We start from the raw sequence: 22,102 nt of genomic DNA on the forward strand, positions 1-22,102 counted from the left end.
CAACCCTTACCAATAGCTATATTGGGACAACTCAAGCATATTGGACTAGCCATAGTCCAGTTTACGTTGCATATCGATTCCCCCCGTGCTTGCCATCATTTGTGGCACCTCAGATTTCCAAACAAAAGAAGCTAACAAAGTTCAAGGAAACACACTGATTCCCTTGGTATAGCTAATGCCCGGGGTACATGTGTGGATTATGAGCCATATTACTCAAGCAAGGCTCTAAACTAGAAAAGCTATTTTGCAAGGAGCGAGAAAAAACCCACAAGGCAGAGTCCAAAGAAGGAACCCAAAAAGAAAGGCAAAGAGCATACCTTATTTCCCCAAAAAATAATTTGCAACACTATATAGACATGCTCGTTGCCATTCTAGGTATTGGTTATTGTTTGTTCTCATTCTTTGCATATTTTCTAGCATTCTGTTTTCCATGAAAGCTTCTTTTCTTGCATCTATCCAAATATTGGGTTTTAGCCTTCTATTTTGCATATATTTTCCCATGCTCGCAGAAAGTCAAAGAAATATGCAAGCTTGGCATATGCAAAATATTCATTTCTCAAATTGCAACATAGATATGACCATTAGCATTTGTGTTATATACCAGTGTTCTATCTATTCATAATACTTCTTTGTGACAATCGAAATTCTTACAAAATTCCTCTCTTTTTATGCATGTTCTTGGTGCGAGGTTCGAGTTAGATGGGCGAGGAGGCTTGGTCAGCTGAGCTACTCAAATGCATCACAAAAATTATATCAAGCATTAAGTAGCATGCAGCTTGCATTGACGGCACCGCATTTGTCCGATGAAAGGCAAGCTCTTTGGAATGCCATGTGAGCGAAGCAAAAGACACGTGTAGCCTAGGCAAGAATCACTGCATTGACCAAGGCGAAGATGGATATGGAGGAACCTGGTTAAGATCCAACCCCTGCGGCTTGCCCGCCAAGCAATTCTTGCCTACGTTGTTTGGTTGCACAAGACACTATATGGGATCTTCACTGATCAAACAATTGGGCTTGGTTTGGAAGGGAAAATTTTCTTGGCAAGGATAGAAGGAGTTGTAGGTTTAGATTCAGCTAGGTCTTTTGTTGCTAAATCCTTCAAGGGAAGTGCAGAAGCAAAATTAATGAGCTTCATGAAAGAGAACACCCTATGTCATGTGTCGTGCTCATGTTTTTTTCTAATCCCCTTTTTCCCTTTATAGAAATTGCATTAAACTGTGGGATCCAATTTGCATTTTGGGGTGACAATAATCTTGTGTCAAACCATACACTTCATGCAAGTTCCCTGAAAGGCTATAGAGCCCTTGAGCTTGCTAATAATAATAGCAATATAAGCTTTTCGCATAATGGGAAACAAAATGCCATTCCCAAAATATCAATCCGGAAGCGCACAGCATCAAAGCCTACCAACTTTTTAACTACGAGTTGGATTAAGTAAAGACTACTTTGATATTACACTTCACTATACAAATAGAACACGTGGTGGAGAGCAGCAGCAATGTGGCAACATGACACTTAAACGCACAAAAACAAATTATATACTATATTGATATAAAGTAACTAATGTAGGAATTATCACAGCTTTCTAGTTACACAAAAGCGCTTATGGGCACTTGCGCTCTCTTGTTTTCAAAATTGTGCATTTCATGTGTGTTTTCGAATATGCGAAGTTAAAAATCCATCTGGTATTCTCTAACCTCTGGGCTAATTTTACTCACTTCTTAATTTGACAAGTCGATGAATAGGGCTCAAAAGTTTGCGGAAAATCGAAGTGAATCATCTTGCCTGGACGAGGTCATTAGGAAAAGACGAGCTCATTTCGTTGGAAATGCTTGTTTTTTTCAAAAAAAAAGACTCTCTCTATAGAGATGCTTGACACATCGACATTTTGAAGTTCCGCTCTTGTTTTTTGGTATGTCATAGATGCTACGCCGAATCACGAAATAAATAAACTTTTTTTTTCAGTGTCATAAATGCTACGTCCAAGGACCCAAATGGCTTTCTACTATTTTCGTGTGAAATTTGGTGGTTTTGGCATCATTATTGTGTCCTTTTCAATCACTGCATCTAGTCTCTCACAGGGGTCAAAACAACCAAAACAAGTGCCAAACAGGAAAGTGCTTAAGAAAACAATTTGGAAAAGCGATTTGTGCAATGTGCTAAATGTAATATATAACCCAAGAAAGGGCACATTCCTTGCTCTTATAATTTTTGGAGAGGAAAGGTGCCAAATCTCCCCGGTACGAGTGTATGGTTGTGCAATAGGTGCGAAGTGCTCTGTGCTAAATGCACAAAGTGCTACGTGCTGAATGCAACGTGCAATGTGCTAGGTGCAATGTGTTGAAGCTTGAGATTACATATACTTTTCACCACAATGCTATCTTCTCCTCAAACATACCTACTTGCCCAGATCTAGTTTTTGTAACTTACAAGCTTTTTGTTCCATCCTAGTGGTAATATACCTTAGAGGCTCTATCGTGCAAGTCTCCTCGTCAAAAAAAATTTGAGGAAGGAATACTTCACTTCTATTTGGTGGATAGGCCCCTCAAAGGTGAATTAAGAGTTGCCATCCTAACTATGGTCATGTTTACAACTGGTGCAACTATGATCCACGCCATACTAGTGAGCATATCCCTTGCCTATCAACCTAGCCTTATATCATTCAACCTCTCCATCTTACTTGAACCGAACTTTGTAGACCCATTTACATTCCCCAAACTTTTTTGTGGGCTCAAGAAGTTTTGTACACAAGTATTATTATCGGGAGATGAAAAAGGACTAGACCCAACAATACTTGAGAGGTAGTTGCAAATGACTGGAGGTATTGCATGCTATCCAATTACTCGACGACCTTCATAGTCAATAATTATAACAATCTTTTCTTTCATCTTTTTCGCACTGCTTTCCAATCAACGCTATCGTTACACTTCATTAAAAAAGTGTCCCACACCATTTTTTGCCACGTGACCCCCTTCTATTTTGGTTCACTCACTCACTCACACTTTCTTTTTCTAAGAACTCTCTCTCTCTCTTTGCAAATCATTCAAACTTTCCTATACAAGGGCTTCCATCACAAGTGTTGCAAATTAATCATTCATTCATCTTGACAATTGTTTTCCTTTGATAGAACCAATTGAAGACAGTGTTCCCGAGTACTTGTACTCACTTGTTTCTTTGACAGATTTAAAAAACTATTTTGACAAACGATCTCCAATATCCTAAGGCCAACTATTAGTCCAAGGCTTCAAACTTAAAGTACCTAATGTTCGTCTTAAAGAACATTAGGGCCTTATTGGATATACCTCGATGAATTTAGGAACATTCCCAAACTCATCCTCTAAAAACACAACATAGTGCAGTTTCAATCTCATGATAGTCACTCACAAGGTTGAAAACCATAAACTCCATCATGCATAGCAAGGACTAGCTACTATGACATTGGGGTCTTATTGGATATTGATTGACGTGAGGAGATGCTTAAAATAATGGGAAGATCCAATTCCGTCCACAAAACCAATCACAACTATGAAGAAGATATAGATTTATGATCTATTAATGCTAGTCTATAACTTGGCAAGTCCAATAAATAAGTCCTAGAAAAACGTTGAACATAGATGTTAGTTCCATAGATTACATCAAGCAGCTCATGGGTTTCACTGGAAGGAAAATTATTTGCCTTTGGGTCCTTTCTAATTGCCTTTTCAAAAAATTGACCCTATCACACAACACAATGAGATACTTGTGGCCAACATAACACATACTTATCCTCATGCACCCATTCTTGGGCAGCACATACACGGACAATGACCCTCATCCAAGCACCTGCCAACCAACCAAATTTTCAACACAACAAACCAAACCCACGCAAAAATCACCTGTGTAATGATCGCACACTTTCTCACCCTTAATAAAACTTCGCTTCATAAACCTAGAAGCACATGCGGAAAACGAGTTGTGCACCTAAAACTGCCAAAATTTCAGTAGAAAAAATCCAAGCATATTACATTCAAATGGCTGAGAACTTTCAGAGTCAGTCCTGTTGATTTTTTGATATTTTCCAATACACTCCCCTTAATGGCAGGTAGGGTACATTACAATATCATAAGCCTATTAGTCAAAGTCGGCATGATCTCCTTTGTCCCAAATATGCCCTCAAAGACACCAAACACAGATTTATTTTCTTTACACATTCAAAAAATCCCATCATAAGATCAAAGAACATACAACACAGAGCATGTATCTTCGCATACAATGCCCGGGGTGCCTGCTTCAATCCATATAGGGCTTTTCTAAGCCCGCAAACCATATTTTCAGAACCAAATTGTTCAAAACCAGGTCAAACTTTCTTAGTCCTACTAAGAACAATTAAATTGTGTCTTAATCATACTTGCTACTGCACTCACCCCAATACCTAAAGCACCTAGGCTATATATATATTTACAAATTATACAAGTCATTCAAGTTTCAGTTGCAAGTAATCATTTGATAGCCACACGTTTTACAACCACTATTAGTAGAACTGCCACTGCCAGCACCATGCATGACGCAACGGTTTTATCCACAGTACTGGCAGCTTCTTTTGAAAAAAATGTGTTTTCGACAGATCCAAACATGTTGCTCACGATCTCCACAATCTTGTCCATAAGCTGCAACACTTTTCCAGTAACGTAGTCATACACCATAGAAGTTAACTTCAAGCAGAAGTTGGTGTTATTGTTGGTCTTAGCATTTTCTTCCTTACAAGATGTGAAGATCTTGAGGCTGGAACCTTCTGCACCAACGTATTACGTTTTAAAAGGTTCTCTCTCTCTCTCTCTCTCTCTCTCTCTCAGAGAAAAGAAAGTGGGGGGATTTGCCCATGAGAAGTGACAGTTTGTACTAATGAATTCAGTACAAAAGGACGTTTGAAAAAATACCATCTCCATCTTGAAGGGATTGAGTGAGCTCTTGAACTTTCTCATTGTTTAAAACGGCTTTCCAAACATCTGGATCACATGCTAATGACTTGACAGCACCCTGCAGCATCGAAATTTCAAATGAGAAACTGCATTGAAAGAAATCAAATACTTCTGCCACTATGTCTACTAACAATTAGCAAAGTTGAAAAACACAAAGGGTGTACTAAAGGGATCTCATTCATGTCTTTTGTGAAAGCCAGTCTAGTTAAGACCATAAACACTATCCTATGTACGCTTTGAAAAAATCTTATCAGTAAACCATGAATAGTGCCAATGGGTCCTACCTTGGTGGTTGAGGCAGGCATAAGGGCATGCGTGAGCTCAATTCCTGGCTAGGCCTTGGCGGCACCGAATTTTATTATTATTATTATTGTTATTATTTTAAAACACGAATAGCACCACCATTAGGTGTAAATCAAGTCTCATGGAATGTATTAACCTTGACTACGGCACATCCTGCAAGGCGCAAGCATCATTATGCAGTGATAAAGGAGAGCCACTCACAACATAAACTGTAACGACCGGTTACAGCACTATTTCTATATTTATGTTTCCTTTTCTAATATTATTTTTATATGCTATGTTTAATGAGTGTTTAATGCACGCTACTGATGTTGATGTGAGATCAGGAGAGAGAGCAAAGGTGAGAACTGAAAACGGGAGAGAGAGAGAGCTGAAAGCTTAGTTGCAAATAGATAAGTGTAAAAGTGATACAACTGAAGGAGTGAGATAAGGTTTTGTCCTAGTGACAAAACCTTAGTAGTCACTAACCATAGTTAATGGACTAATTGTGGTTAGGGGGAAAAACCTCTTAAAGAGGGAAAAGTGCCCCTAACTAGCTTATTAAATTACATTGGTCACTGCTGAATTATATCTATAATTCTAACACCCCCCTACAGTGCCAATGTCATGTACAAGGATGATTAATCACCAAACGAATGTAAGTTCAAGGCACTGTGAAATTAAACTTTTCACGTGGAAGTGCTTTGGTGAAAATATCTGCAACATTATCATGTGTGGACACAAAGATCATACTGATCTCTTCTGCATGCAACTTCTCTCTGACGTAGTGATGGTGAACCTCAATGTGCTTCGTGCGAGCATGAAACATTGGATTCTTTGCCACTGCAATGGCACTCTGACTATCAGTGAGAATTGTTGGAGGACCCTCCAATGACAGATGAAGATCAGCAAATAGACGATGCAACCAAACACATTCAACTGTTGCTGTGAAAGCTGCCCTGTACTCAGCTTCACATGATGAGGTCGCCACTGTAGATTGTTTCTTGCTCAGCCAGGAAATGCAAGCTTTACCCAAGAAGAAACAATTGCCACAAGTGGACTGCCTAGTGTCATAATCACCAGCCCAATCTGAATCACTGTAGGCATGCATCTGCAAGTCACTCCCCCTGGAAAATAACAAGCCAAAAGACTTCGTGCCCTACAAATAACGAAAGATGCACTTAACTCCTTGCCAATGCATAGTTTTTGGGTTGTGCATATACCTACTCACCTGAGATACTGCAAACTGAATATCAGGTCTAGTGTTGCACAGATAAATGAGGCATCCAACAACCTGACTATAAAATGTGGCATCAACTGATTCTCCTGCATCATGCATTGTGAGTTTCAGCCCCGGCTCCATGGGAGTGGCTATGGCCTTACAATCATGCATGTTAAATCTGTCCAAGAGTTTGTGTACATACTTGGACTGAGACATAACAGTGCCACGTCTCTCTTGAGATAACTGGATCCCCAAATAAAAGTGAAGCAGCCCCAAATCTGACATGTCAAAGTTGGTCTGCAAATCAGCTTTGAAATCTGCAATATTATCTTCATTGGACCCTGTGAGCAGTAAGTCATCGCCATAAAAATGATGACTAAAATTTCCCCCCATCCTTCTTGATGTAGAGGGTGCTCTCAGTAGGACTATTGTGCAACCCCTTGCTAGTCAAAAAGGCATGAATCTTAGCATACCATGCATGAGGGGCCTGTTTCAGCCCATACAAAGCTTTATTCAGCTTGCATACCTGGAGTGCATTTCCTGAAATTTCACCTCTTTGCAACAAGTCTCCATTTAGGAAGGCTGTTTAATGTCCAACTGATGAACATTCCACTCAAAATGTGCAGCCATTGCAATAACAGATCGGATGGTGGTCATCCGGGATGTAGGAGCAAAAATCTCCTCATAATCTATGCCCTTTTTCTGAGCATAGACTTTGGCAACCAGCCTTGCCTTGTATCTGTCAATGGAGCCATCTGGCTTCCGTTTCACCTTGAAAACCCATCGTGTACCAATGGCATGTTTACCCAGTGGCAAGTCTACGACATCCCAAGCCTGATTTTTCTGAATGGACTGCAATTCATCGTGTGTGGCATTCATCCAATGCACATTGTCCTTTGCTTCTTCGAATGTTGCAAGCTCCTCCTCATCGAGAAGAGTACCTGCATATGCTGATTCCGCTGAATTAGCACCTTCCACGTGCCTTACTGCACTGCGAGTCCTGCCAAGTAATGGAGCATCAATCTTACTCTCCCTGAGAGTCTGTAACAGCCAATTTGGGACTGTTTTTGCTGCATGTATGTCTGCAATTTCTTGCTGAACCAGCTGTTCCACTGCCTGTGGACGTGGCAAGACATCCTGTGGCTGAACTGGAGCATCAGGAGGTGGCTGTAAATTCTGATTTGCATCAGAAATATCAGCAGAGGAACCCAAGGCAATGGGTAGCAACCCCTCAAAAACATCCTCTGAAGAAGAAGGCATATGAAATTCATCCTGAGTGTGAGCTGAATTTTCTGCAAATATCACATCTCTACTGACAATGATCTTTCGTGTACCAAGATTGTAGAGATGGTACCCCTTGCTTTCTGCACTGTACCCAACAAATATGCACTTAATTGCCTTATCTGACAACTTATGCCGAAATTCAACTGGCACATGAGCATATGCAAGGCATCCAAAGACACGGAAATGATCCACTGAGGCTTTCTCCCATTCCAGACTTCATAGGGAGTTTTTGTTTTCAAAGCCTTAGTGGGAGACCGATTTAAGATGTAGTTGGCACACATTAGACCTTCAAGCCAGAATTTGTGAGGCATGTGTTTGCTTTTCAGCATACATCTGTCCATCTCCATAAGAGTTCTATTTTTCCTCTCAGCTTTGCCATTTTGCTGAGGGGCCAGCCTCACTGTGAGCTGATGCACAATACCCTTGCCTTTCAGAAAAGCATCAAAATCTGCAGACAAGTATTCCCCACCTCTATTTGTACGCAATGTCTGTATCTTGAGTCCAGATTCATTTTCAACCATGGCTAAAAAGTGTTTAAACACCATGAACACTTCTGATTTGCGCTTCAGCCCAAAGACCCAAGTGAAATTGGAGTAATCATCAATAAAAGTAACAAAGTAGAGATGGCCACCCAATGATGGAGTCCTCATGGGACCACACACATCACTGTGTATAAGCTGTAATTTTCGGACAGCTTTAACTGAACCATCCTTTTTGAAGGGGAATCTGTGCATCTTGCCTAAAATGCACCCTTCACAGGCATGTGGAGGAGGTATCTCAAGAGATGGCAATGCATCAACCATAGAGTGCTTCTAAAGTGTCATCAAGCTGTTGTAATGCGTGTGGCCATATCCGGCATGCCATAACTCTGCATTCTGCATGGCAGCAGTAGGAGTAGAAACTGCAAAAGCATGGGCTGCTCTTTTCTCAAAAAGATCAAGCTGAAAGAGCCCACGCAGCAACAGAGTACCAGATAATCTCAAGCCATAATCATTTTCTCTGTCTCGGGCAACACATTTGTCATCCTCAAAGATGACCTGAAATCTAGCCCTGTTAAGAGTGGACACTGAAAGGAGATTCTTGGTGATACCAAGCACATACAAGACAGCTGAAAGTCTGAAAACTCAGCCATCAATGGCAGTAAGCTCAACTTCTCCTGTACCACGTATTGAATATGACGAGTTGTTAGCACAAGTGACTTTATTACCAACGGGAGGTGGATGCAAGGCAGTGAAGAGACACTTCATAGAAGTGATATACTTGGAGGCACCGCTGTCAAAATACCAAGTATTCAGTGTTTCATTGACACTGAAAGCTGATGCATCCGTGAAAGGGTCATAACTGCAAGTCAAAAAGGCATATGTATCATCATTACAAGTAGCTGTACTATCCCGAGCATCTGGAGCAGCCAGCCTAGAATCTGAAATGCAAGATAAAAAGGCATAATCCTGTCCAACAAAGTTGGCTGCAACATCCCCACTGTCAGATGCATGAGGAGCTGAATCTGAAACAGCCATACCGGAGCTGTTTTTCTTCTCTTTTGCAAGCCTTTTCTTGCATTCTGCAATGTGATGACCTGGCTTTTTGCAGTAATGACAAAAACCCTTCTTCTTCGGCTTACTTGCATCATTCTTAGCCTTTTGTGAAGGCTGTCCTGACCCACTGGAAGGCTGATTTATGATGTCTTTGCCTGTCCCTTTCCTTTTGACTTGAACTTTGAGAGCATAGCTTGTTCACCTGCACGTGAAGCCAAGTTTTTCCTGGTCGGCTCTTCCTGAAGCAGAAGTCCTATCAACTCATGAAAAGTGAGAGGATTTGCACCCCCCCTCAATGATAAGTTCAGCGAGGTATGAAAGCTGAGATAAGTCTCAGGAAGAGAATTCAAAGTGGTGATAATCATCTCAAAATCAGAAATAATCTCATCAATGTTCAATAATTGCTCTCTGAGATCCTGTAGCTTTGTGAGGTGGACTGACATGGAGTCACCCTCTTCCATATGTGTATTACTTAACTCTCTTTTCAAGAAAGATACCCTTGCATCATTCCGGGCAGCATACATGCTTTCTAAGATATTCCACGCTGCCTTCGAGGTCTTACACGACCGGATATGCGGAATGATAAATCTTTTCACTGAAAGAAGAGATGCATGACAAAGCTAAGGCATCCCGTGAATCCCATCTCTTTTGTTCTGGAGTGGTGGCTACAGCTGCACCAACAACCTGTCCTGCAACTACACCCTGTGCACGACCTCTTCCACCTCCTTGCTGGGGAGGGGTATTAGGTGCCATACCTGCTGGTCAGATCTCATCCCCATTCACGTAATCCCATAAATTGCGAGAAATCAAAATATTGCGTACCATAAAACTCCATAGGGAGTAGTTGGTACCATCCAACTTGTCTTCCTGTGAAAGACCACCGAACAGGAAATCATTCTGATTCTGCTGGGCCATATCTGAGAAAGAGATTTTAGTAGATACAAAACTGAATTCCCTTACTGGGAATGAAATGCACAACTCCCAAAAAACACAGCCAACCACTGGCTGTAAATGCAACTCAAATCTCTGTAATGCCTCTGTCAGAAATCTGCCAGAGCATCCAATCTCTCCCAAAACCTGCCAAGAGTGCTTCAAAACACTCACAGAAAGGCAGTGTGAACTGAAATCTGTCAAATTGCTCTCCCAACACAAAAGCCCAATTTGTGGCTTGAAATTGCAACCAGAAAGGGGCAAATTTACTAAAAGCCCCAAATCTGCAATTTCTGAACAAAAGCCCCAAATTTCAGATTGATCTGCAAAAGCCCCAAATTTCGAGTTGAAATTGAGCCAAATTTCACCCAAATAGCTAATCTCCTGCAAAAGCCCCAATTTCTTGGCCAATCTTTGCAATTTGCTTGCAATGTGTGCCAAAATTTTTACAAAAGCCCTAAAACCTTGATAAATTTGCAATCTGCCTCCAATACTTGTCCAATCCACAAATGCAAAGTGCAAACTACACCTGCAAAGTGGCCCTTGCAAAGAATCCTTTGTTAAAAAAGACCCCGCAAAGAAAACAACCGATGCACGAAGCAGGTTCAGCGTTGTACGGGCAGTATGGCGCTGACTCTTTGTACGGGCCTGCTGGTACGATTGTACGGACGGGTGCAGTATTGTTGTACGAACAACAGCGTGTACAACTATACTGAATGTGCGATCAAGTTGTACAGACGGTTCAGCTCCTGCAACTGTACGGACGCCTGACGAACTAGTCGCTGGTACGGATGACGTACTAGATGTACGGTTCGCTCGTGCAAAGTACAGACGGTACAATAACCATATTGTTGTACAACAGACGTACAACGAAAGGATGGCACATGTGCGACGGTACGAAATGCCAACGCATGTACGGACGACTGGTACAGTATCAGTCGACGCAAGTTGTACGACGGCTGAACGGCGATGCAGAAGATACAATACGGTCAGGAGCTGAGACTTTGTATGACGTACGGCGCTGCTGTTAGTTGTACGGCGTACGATAGTACGACGCTGGTGCAGTACGGACGGGAGCTGCGGAAGTAGCTGTACGGAGCAGGCGCAGAAATGTACAGACTCTTGACGAAGGTTGTACGGAAGCAATCTGTACAATGTACGGACTGTACGGACAAGGAGCAGGCTGAAGCTTTCGGGCAAGGAGCAGGGAGCAGGGTCAACCTGCTCTAATACCAAATGTGAGATCGGGAGAGAGAGCAAAGGTGAGAACTGAAAACAGGAGAGAGAGAGAGAGAGATGAAAGCTTAGTTGCAAATAGATGAGTGTAAAAGTGAGACAACTGAAGGAGTGAGATAAGGTTTTGTCCTAGTGACAAAACCTTAGTAGTCACTAACCATAGTTAGTGGACTGGGGGAAAAACCTCTTAAAGAGGGAAAAGTGCCCCTAACTAGCTTATTAAATTACATTGGTCACTGCTGAATTATATCTATAATTCTAACAGTTAAGTCACGAGTACAAATTAACTTATGGCGGTAGTCTACACAACCATGTTCAACAGCTGAATTTGGAAAGCACTCCCTTGAATATATTTTTCTTTCTCCAAAATGTTTCTACATGATTTGTGCTTTGATTGGGCACAAGCTTGAACTATATCTTGGTTTTGGTCCTTGAATATTCAGGAGGGGATGTATGAAATCCTTACAAGGGATCGTTAATATTTTTGTGCACCTTTGGAAACTAGGTCTGCTAGGCTTTGTCATGTCCAAAGAGTTTGAACCACTTTGGATTTCCTAATTTCTGCAATAAGGGATAGAAATACACCAAGGTTCAGCTCCCCATCTGGTGTACTATAAAAGGCTCCAAAACACTAACATCTAAATTATCATGTTTTTGAAAAAATTTAATCAATTTTGTGGTAAGAAGACCTAAGAACGAAGCAGTACACTCTTAACCTCTGATAAACAACCTTGTTTATCACGTGTAGGAACCTTTCTTGGTCACACATTTCGAGGCAAACTTGAACACATCTATGAGCTATATGGACATTTGCAAAGCTACAACAAAAAAACGTATCCTTTACACAAATGACATGATTCGCTGGGACTTTCTTAAATTTCTCTCTTGAAAATTTCACATATGTTCATGTGAAACTCTAATCCGAGGCAAATTTTTATAACAGCACGACAGCTGCATTTACAGGTCATTTGCAGTTTGGGTGACCCTGAAACAGCATGTAATGGCCATTTTGCCATGTGCACCTTGGTACTCATTTCGGAATTTGCATTTGCAAACTGGACAACAGATTGTAGCTTTAGTACAGCCAAGTTTTGCAGTGTTTTCATTTTTGCAGATACTTTATAGTGCCGACAAGAAGCATCTTGGGTTTCTTACATATTTTGCACAAGTTCCAAGGTGAAATTGCAGATGTCACGAGTATTTTGCGTGTGACCGACTGATTTTCATCCATCAGGTAATATGGCACACTTTCCTAATGTGACAGAGAAGCTTAAAGGCACTCACAATGGCCCCACATGGTGTTAGAAATCACCCAGCAAAGGGTACTCACAGCGGAAGACTTAGAATTGCCCAAGAGCTCACACAGTGTGGTGTGGGGTGTGGAATCACAAACTTGTTAACTTAATGTGCATATATGTGCAAGCCAGTTAAGACAAATATAGAAGCAACTCTTTATATTTCCGTCCGTCCACAAAGTAGGACAGGATACAATACCAAAAGGTTCTCCTACTAGATGTCAAGCACTTCTAGATCTCTGAGCCCGCGTGCTCCACCTCGAGCACATGTAGACTCTCTGTCCAGGGTAGTTCTCTCCACCTTACTGCCTGAAGATCAGCCTAGGTAGGCAGCACTCACTAGCTCAGTCTGCAACTCTCTGTAGGTCTCCTTCACCTCCTGGGAGTAGGACCAAGAAAACCCTAACTGCTGCTCCTGTCTGCTGTAGATTTGCTGCTCCAGAGGATGTTGATCACAACACCTCCCTGCCCTAGAAGACAGCCAAGGTCCAGCCTCTAGGGAACTCAGTCTGCAGCACACCTTCCACTCTCCTTCACCCCCAGTGTGAGGCCCAAGGGAGTGGCTTCTGTCTGCTCCTGCTCTTGCTGAATGGTTGGATAAATTATAAGGCCCAGGGCCTCTCCTTTTAAAGGCCCAAGGCCTGATCAAAATAGCCGACTGGTCAGCCCTATTTTGGCCGACTCAGTCTGGCTGAAAACCAACCTGGTTGGCTGCCCCTAACAGCCCAACCAGGGGCCTATATAAGGGTCTTTACTAGGCCCTTTACAGCCTTTGTTCCAGGCAGGGACCCAGCCCTCTTGACCAGCCTAACCAAGGCCTGGTTGGCTGGCTCAACCAGCCCTACTGTTGGCCGACCTGTTTGCTGATCTGTCCCGGCATATTCCTGCGCCATCTTTAGGGTATGTTGCAGGTCATGTGCCTACCCACATTCCTCGCCAGATAGCTCGCCATGTAGGCGCCTGGGCCATGTACCCCGGGAATCTTGTGCTGCTCCAGATCTGCCTCTTCAAGGCCAGATCTATGCAATGTATGTATCACCATGTGTTGCAGCCACTTTGATACTCCAGGTACTTTCCTTTTTCTCTCTGATCTCTGCCCCCATGGCAGCCATCTTGTTGCCCATGTGGCCATCCCTCAAGACCCAGGTCCATCCCCTCCCATGCTCTCCTCATATGGGGGCTTACAGATGGGGAGGTGACCTTTCCAACACATGGAAGGTCATAAGATGCTTTTGCTTGGAAAGGCTTATGGAAGATTGTTGCAAGCATATCCAAAAAACCTCACATAGATGCTGATAGGATTGAAGACTAGGAGACAAAGGATGGGATGACAACTCCTTGGTATCATATACCTAGATGAATCCAGGGACATTCCCAAACTCATCCTCTAAAAACACAACATAGTGCAGTTTCAATCTCACGAGAGTCACTCATAAGATTGAGAACCATAAACTCCATCATGCATAGCAAGGACTAGCTACTATGACATCCCCACTGACGTCATCAGCGCCCAACAGTGGGTGTAGACCATAGTATAAAAGTACTCACACATACAAATCCACACCCCCACACATACTTGAGCATCCATTTATACATAGTCTTCATACTGAGTTTCTGTCGGCACTCTGGAGGTGAAGGGCAAACTCAGCCATGACGAAGGCTAGCACTAAAGGAGAAGGCTAATCAAAAAGTAGTCCAAATCTCTTCATTCAAGCTACAACTGCTTGTGAAGTCTAAACAATTTCATTTTAGTCTCTCCCAAATGAGCATCTAAATCTAAATCTAGCTGGTAGGGCAACGCACCATCTAAGATAGAAAGAATTATCGCAATACCAACAGGCTGCAACTTGGACGAAAACTTCACAAGGTGAAATTTGCATGTCCGCTAATACGGCAGAAGCATATACCCAGATGAATCCAAGAACATTCCCGAACTCATCCTCTAAAAACACAACATAGTGCAGTTTCAATCTCTCGAGAGTCACTCATAAGATTGAGAACCATAAACTCCATCATGCATAGCAAGGACTAGCTACTATGGCATCCCCACTAACGTCATCAGCGCCCAATGGTGGGTGTAGACCATAGTATAAAAGTATGCTCTCACACATACAAATCCACACACCCACACATACTTGAGCATCCATTTATACAAAGTCTTCGTACTGAGTTTCTGTCGGCACTCCGGAGGTGAAGGGCAAACTCAGCCATGACGAAGGCTAGCACTAAAGGAGAAGGCTAATCAAAAAGTAGTCCAAATCTCTTCATTCAAGCTACAACTGCTTGTGAAGTCTAAACGATTTCATTTTAGTCTCTCCCAAACGAGCATCTAAATCTCAATCTAGCTGGTAGGGCAATGCACCATTTAATATAGATACTTGGGTTTGTTGGCTTAATCTTCATATTGCTCTTAAGATTTTCTCATTGAGCCCTTGTCTTTTAGCAAAATGTCTTGCAATTCTTGTGCAGTTTGATCTGCAAGGGCTGGAGAACAAGTATATAAGTACAATCAGAGTATGATTTTAAGCTGCTTGGAACTCAATGAGTAGAAAATAGGCTTCCCATGATGATTGTCATAATTGAATGTAGTGACACAACATTTCTTAAAGCTTGATTTACTCGTTTAGTCTCTGAGCACACTCAAGATGATACATTGAGCCTAATGCACCCAAAGACTCAGAGAGATACAAAAGTGATTGGTGCAAGTGGATCTAGGACATCGTAGGCCCGAAAACGTTTCGGTTCTCAAACTCGCGTTCCAGGATCCCCAAAAAACCCCCAATGTTCAAAAAATTCAATTTGCCCCAATTTTGGGAAATTTGGTGTTGTGTCGCATTTTTGCCACCCGTACATGTCAAATTGACATATACTAAAATTGACCTTCGGCCCGTACGTTTTTCTTTAGCCCGTCCAATTGGAGCATCGACATAAATCGTGATTCATGATTCCATGTATCTTTTTTAATTTTAAATTATGACAATTGACGCTTGAATCTACAATGATGTGTTGTTAATTTTTTTATTTAGGATTTAGTAATATGTTTCAAGCATCCAATTTCAAGTTCTAACATATCAAATGTCTGTGCACTATGTTTCATGAGTTTTTTTCAAGTGGACTTCTGGTGGTAATAATCTAAAATGTTTTAATATTTTTGGAAAAAATATATATTTTTAAATACCCTATTATGCACGAGAGGTTTTTACAAATGTTTCGGGTTTGGCTCGAAACATTTACGAAACCCCCAAACGCATTTCGAAACATGGTGTTTTGAAACTCCTCACCACCTTTGATCTAGGATGATTTTCTTTGGCAAACCGTGGAGTTGAAAAAGTGTGGTATGAACTTACTCTATAAGTGTTGTGCTTGTGTGCTCATCAGTGTCAATCAATGGTCCAAGTTGACACCAAAACAAATGATCATGGTATGATCTAAGAGAGATTCAAAGCCTTGGAAGTTGGGATTAGCCGCTTGGCATTTGGTTAGATAGTTTGAAGGAAAGCGCAAGCCTCGCCACTACGATACCAGGTGTCAAAGTCTAAGTGACATTCGGGGACACATGAATTACAGACACACAATGTCCCTCTCTAACAAGGTCGTTTTCCCTTGACAGAGTCCATTTCGAACTCCCTCCAATCGACGTACTCGCTCCATGATTCCATATGCCTCGTCTGCAATCCCACAGTTGTTGTAGCGATGAGCAATGGGCTTGGCATGGCACAAGCCAATTGGGAAAGACCAGGCCCATGTAAATGGATGTACTCATCGCACTAGTGCAACTGCTTTGAGAACGTTTGTACATGCATGCAAAAAGCAATAAAACAGGATTTCTTTGCTTCGATTCTTTTTTATTACATAATCATTCAAACTGCAAATGCCTTTGTAGTTGCCACAAATCAAGATTGGTGATGTGAAGTTAGGCATGGTACGCAGATGATAGACTGCAAAGAATAAATAGAACCAGAAAACTCTTTATTTCCCTTTTGAATTTAGTGCACAATTTTCTCATTTTTCAAATTGCAATTATGGGTGTTTTGCAATTTATTTTTGATTTGCTGAAACAGAATTCGGTTCATTTACCGTCACATCCTTATAATTGGGGTATGCTTTTACAGCAATGAGATTAGATTTGATTTATATAAATGGCGCATGTTTGGGGAGAAAAACAAACCAACACAAGTAGAGAAACTCTATAGATTCAAGATTTGAGACCTTATGGATAAAGGTAAAGTGGCAGCAATGGAAGTTGAGGGAGAAGCCTCACGGGTGGATCCTCTAGAACCAAGAGTCCGGCCTGCACAATTGTAACATGCAACTGTAATCTAATCGTGTAATTCACAGCAAGACCTTCTTTAAACCTTTAGCGAGGAATTAGCGTTGTACACCATAGAGAGAGAAAGGAGATGAGGGTAGAGAGAGAGAGTAGAGTCGACAACCGATTGGGTCATGTACCCACTGAGGGCGGAGAATTTGCTTTATACTTGGAGAACTAAGCAATACAAAGAACACTCTTTGAGAGAGCACCAGAAACGCGCTTCTGAAGAGCTCACTATGCACATGTATAGCAAAACAAAGACCTGAGAGGCGACGCCAACCAATACTGAGACCTTGATGCTGTCCACACTGACGATGTAGGACGCTTCTGCAAGGCAAGGGAGAGGCTTGTGCTGTCCATCGGAATGCAAGGTTATTGCATGAGTGAGAGAGTGAAAGCTAGGAGTGATAGATCCTATAAGAGAGCTGAGAGATGACTGAAATAAAGAACTGAGAATGAGCTGTGTAAAACTGTAAGAGATAATTGAAAAGAGCTGCTGAAACAGACCCCAAACTTTACTCCGTTCGCTGTCCCGACTCCCCGTCTGATGCGCTGCGTGAACACCTTCCCAGAGGCTGAACTGATGCCAAAGGCTGAGGCTGGTCAGAGGACCATTGGGGGTGAGTGTCAGGCTGTTGAGAGGGGGCTGAGGAGGAGCTGTAGGAGGCCGAAGGAGGGGGGGAACTGAATGAGGAAAGAGGGCCTGGAGGCCCCCTATTTATAGGGCTTTTGGGGCTGGTTGGCTGGTCCCTTGGCCCCATAAAGGCAGCCCTAGGCCCCATAAATGGGGCCCTTTGCCCCATAAAGGCAGCCCTAGGGAGGGGTGCAAGGTAGCCTATAAAGGCAGCCCTTCCCCTGCCATTCTCTTCACTTGTTCCAGCCTTGAGGGGGCCCAAAAAGGGCTCCTATCCTAGGCTGGACCTAAACTTAAGACGGAAACACTACCCTACGGTTCTCTAGTGGGTCCTAGTGAACAAGGACTGATCTTCCAACTTGACCTAAGGCTGAGAGACTAGCCTAACTCTGGACAAGGGCTCACAAAGGGGTCATAGCATACGACAAAAACTCCTACTAGGGAACTATTACGCACTTGTCGATGTAGCCACTGTATCACTTTGCACCCAACTGCAAGGGTGAATGTGACAACAACAGGTGTCGCACCTTGTAGCCCCTATGGTAGAATTGCATTGTTATAGGATGCCTCACACAGCAAATGATGACTCAGCAGTTATAGGCTACTGTGAGGCAATCCGAGTTGAGGAGATTTATTCAAAGTCTATCTTGAGACCATCCAACGAGCAGAAAGGGAAGTCTCCTATGAAGCCTGAAACCAATGTACATACAGTCGAGCCAATGAAGGCTAAAATACCTGATATTGCCAACTATAGACCAGAAAAGTATTCTAGTTGGAAAGACAGACCGTAGTTGAGGGCTGGTTACACAAATGGGACAAAGCATTCACCATTTGTAATACAGCATCGAGATAGTCGATTTGTAATCCGTCGTCTAGATGGAAAGGGAAAATGACCAAGTTGGTGGCTGATCACATCGCAAAAAGTTCTCTGATTGTTTTAGAAATGAGTTGCCTTAAGAATTGCCTCTTGAGCGGAATGTTCAACGTAAGATTGAACTTATCCATGAAGCAAAACTGGTAAATAGGCCTTCCTAAAGATTAAGCTTTGTTAAAGACATGAAGGTGCATAGGCAATTGAACGAATACCTCCAGCTGGGACAAATTCAGCCCAATTTCACCTTTCACTTTGCAAAAAAGAACAACTTCAAGGGGGAAGGTGAGTGGTAGAAGTACAAGAGGGAGAGAGTGAGAGAGAGAGAAGACTCCAAATGTGCGGGTGTGAAGTGATGAGCCACACCACAAACTCTTAAGTTTTATTAGGATTAGGTTTTCCCCCTATGAATGTCTTAAGACAGTCATAGGTGTCATATCTTTAATAAAGGGGTGGCAATGTGTCTTTACCCCAACAACCTCCCACCTAAAGGCCAATATGCCTAAAGGGAAGAAAAGAATAAAAATTACAGCAATATACAGTTACTGTATACAAGACCATAAAATAAGAGTGGTCTCATCCTAATCCCATGATGTGACGGCAATGTGCAAACCGCTCTGTAGGCAAGCTCTTAGTGAGCAAATCTGCAGGATTATCATCAGTATGCACCTTCACAAGCTCAAGTCGCATCTCTTCCAATACCTCCCTGATGAAATGATATTTCACATCTATGTGCTTGGTCTTCTGATGAAAGACCGGATTCTTTGCCAACATGATAGCACTCTGACTATCACAATGCAAAACTGGCATATCTCCTGTAATGCCCAAGTCTCCCACCAGCCGAGTAAGCCATATTGCTTCCTTGCAAGCCTCAGTGGCTGCAACATATTCAGCTTCAGTAGTTGATAGTGCAACGCATTTCTACAACTGAGACACCCATGATATAGCACCTCCTGCAAATGTGAAAATATAACCGATAGTAGACTTCCGGTTATCTGCATTCCCTGCATAGTCTGAATCTGTAAAACCATGCACCAATGCATCCTGCCTACCATAGCATATGCACAAGTTTTTGGTACCCTTGAGATACCTCAAGACACCTTTCACTGCTTCCCAGTGCCGCTTGCCTGGATTTGCCATATACCTGCTGATGACTCCCACCGCAAAAGCAATATCCGGACGAGTGGCAACCATGGCATACATCAAAGAACCAACTGCAGATGCATACGGAACCTTGGCCATTTCAGCCTTATCATCATCTGATCTGGGGCTGTCCTTACTGCTGAGTTTTAAATGTGGAGGCAACGGGGTACTAATAGACTTCCCCCCCTCCATTTTAAACCTCTGCAGTACTTTGTCAATGTACTCCTTTTGTGACAGAAACAAAAGTCCCTTGGACCTGTCACGAGTAATCCACGTGCCAAGAATATGGTTTGCATCACCCAAGTCTTTCATGTCAAAAGACTTATGCAGTTGTTTCTTTAAAGCACTAATCTCAAGCTGAGATTTACTGGCAATCAACATGTCATCCACATATAGAATGAGTACTTGTTTCAACGAGATCAATTGTGTGATGTGGTCAATTAAGTCGTGCCAAGCCCCCTCCTATAATTTGAGGATAAATTAAGTCACGTTGTGCTAATTTGTGCCAATGTTGCCTTAGTTAATTCGTGTTATCATAGTGTGAGTTCGTACAAATTCAGATTTTAGCAAGAAGAGGCACAAGAGGGGAGACCTATATAGTCTTTACCCCCATAGGACTTGCCAGCTTATTGAGCTCTCTCTCTCTCTCACACACACACACACTCACACATATCCACACCCCCCTATATCTTGGTACTGAGGTTCTATTAAAACTTGAAGAGTGAAGGGAAGACTCTGTTATGGTGAAGGCTAGCACTTAAGAAGACGGGTATTTTTGAGAGAGAAAAGCCTCCAGCCCCCCTCAGCACACATGCACATAAATCCACGGACATATCTTGGTACTAGGTGTCTATTAAAACCCGAAGAATAAAGAAATAGATGCATAGACGTACCTTGGTACCGAGTTCCTGCCATGATGCAATTAAGGAGAAGGCCCAATTATTCTCTAAGGCGATAGGGTGGTGTTTGGAAGCAAGTAAATATGTCCATTTTTACACAACCTCAAGCAGTTGCAACGTTATTCAGTGTGTCTTTCATTGCTTTGGCATGACAGCAACAAGACTCCAGGAACATATGAATGCTTGGACCAGTAGTGCTAAACAAACACAGCAATACTACACAAACAGGTCCTATTACAGATTTACTCTCTACAGGCAGGTAAAATTGATGATGAAGTCGTAATGAGGCCAAAGAACTCGACCAGCGTTTAGTCCTGAAAGGCAAACCTGAATCTGTGGGTTCGTCTGCAGCAGATGAAATGCCTGGTACACAGAGCTGCTTCCTGCGGCAAGCATTCCCAAATGACTGGCCAAGATGGGAGATCGTTTGAACGCTGCTTCTGGTTTTTCTGGAACTGTCAGCGCCTTTTCCGTAGTCGGATCCAAAGAAGTGCTTTCTGGCACGCATAATGATGGTTCATTGGAGCTTCCATCCAAGCCAAAACCAGGAACCGGGATCGAGCTGGATGAAATCCCCAGAAATCCGTGAAACGATATCAGGAAAACTAGGAAATCCTTATTGCCAGAAAGAAAAGGAGAGCAGTTTCAAACGACAAAGGATCAGTTTGAAATTGCATGCATGCCGGGTACAGATATTCGGTGAATGGGCGAAGATGAAATTAAACCAAAAGGAGAAAGGCGGGTTGAGAATCATACAGATGAAGAGCGGCATGGAGTTCTTTGGTGGCCTCTTCCACCTCCTCCCTGGTCGGCGAAGGAGCAAAGACGAGGTGACTACGCGGGCGTTCGTTCCACTCTTCCTCAGCAGGGCATTCCCAGTCGTCGGCGCTGTCATGACGAAGGAGGACGAGGGGTTTGGAAGGCAAGGAAGAGGCAAGGAAAGGGTCGATAGGGGGGGGATCGAGGGAAGAAGAGAGGTGATCTTGAGGCTTGAGGGAGGGGGAAGAGACGTGGCAGAAAGCACTGGGCGGGGCTGAGGCAGCCCCGACGGATGCAGCTCCCATCAAGCGGGCGACGCCCCTCAGAACAGACCCTCCTCCCATGATTTTCTGCTCCTCTTCTTCTTCGCTTCTTGCTACTACAATCTGTTTATCAATCCGACCTAGTTTATATGTAGCCCTTCATATTTCTCCTTCGAGTGCATACCGTGGACATCCATCCTCCTTTCATCGCATTTCATCAGCGTGACCTTTGAATGGGGTTGATTTCAGCATTCCAACCCCAACACGTGCGAGTTCACTCGCCCAACCGGCACCTGGGCATGCCTCGGCATGATTCGAAAAGCATGATTCTCTGCACCTGGCATGATTCCAAAAGTAGAGAGTTGAGTGGGCCTCTGCCCTGGGGCCTCTTGCGCGGACAGGCGCGAGTGGGGTAGCCGGACCTGCACCTGGCAATTCGAGCTAGGCACAGGGAACTCTCTGTGGAAGACCAGCTTGTA

General features: G+C 42.9%; 1 protein-coding gene across 2 annotated transcripts; it reads right to left on the bottom strand.

Annotated features, from left to right (window-relative positions):
• Positions 1–4,157: 4,157 nt before the first annotated feature.
• Positions 4,158–21,825, bottom strand: LOC147889031 (uncharacterized). 2 transcript variants are annotated; one of them, XM_087392984.1, is made up of 4 exons: positions 21,358–21,825; positions 20,929–21,163; positions 4,917–5,016; positions 4,158–4,768 (listed from the first exon to the last, which is right to left on the bottom strand). In XM_087392984.1, exons 1-4 carry the CDS (start codon positions 21,702–21,704, stop codon positions 4,479–4,481), a joined length of 972 nt encoding a protein of 323 aa, XP_087249110.1. In that variant the 5' UTR covers positions 21,705–21,825; the 3' UTR covers positions 4,158–4,478. The 2 variants fall into 2 exon arrangements, with proteins under 2 accessions (XP_087249110.1, XP_087249109.1); XM_087392983.1 differs by having other exon boundaries at positions 4,158–4,771; positions 21,358–21,822.
• Between the last annotated feature and the right edge of the window lie 277 nt (positions 21,826–22,102).

Source organism: Dipteris shenzhenensis, chromosome 21, assembly GCF_047967505.1.
Source record: "Dipteris shenzhenensis isolate YYH24624 ecotype China chromosome 21, Dip_SZ_1.0, whole genome shotgun sequence".
In the NCBI taxonomy this organism is placed as follows: domain Eukaryota; kingdom Viridiplantae; phylum Streptophyta; class Polypodiopsida; order Gleicheniales; family Dipteridaceae; genus Dipteris; species Dipteris shenzhenensis.

Excerpts from the sequence above, each read along its gene's own strand:
- LOC147889031 (XM_087392983.1), bottom strand. The coding sequence starts at position 21,704 with ATGGGAGGAGGGTCTGTTCTGAGGGGCGTCGCCCGCTTGATGGGAGCT. Across the intron at positions 21,164-21,357 it reads CTCCATGCCGCTCTTCATCT|CTCGATCCCGGTTCCTGGTT; the intron begins GTATGATTCTCA and ends GATTTCATCCAG. Across the intron at positions 5,017-20,928 it reads AGACGAACCCACAGATTCAG|GGTGCTGTCAAGTCATTAGC; the intron begins GTTTGCCTTTCA and ends TCGATGCTGCAG.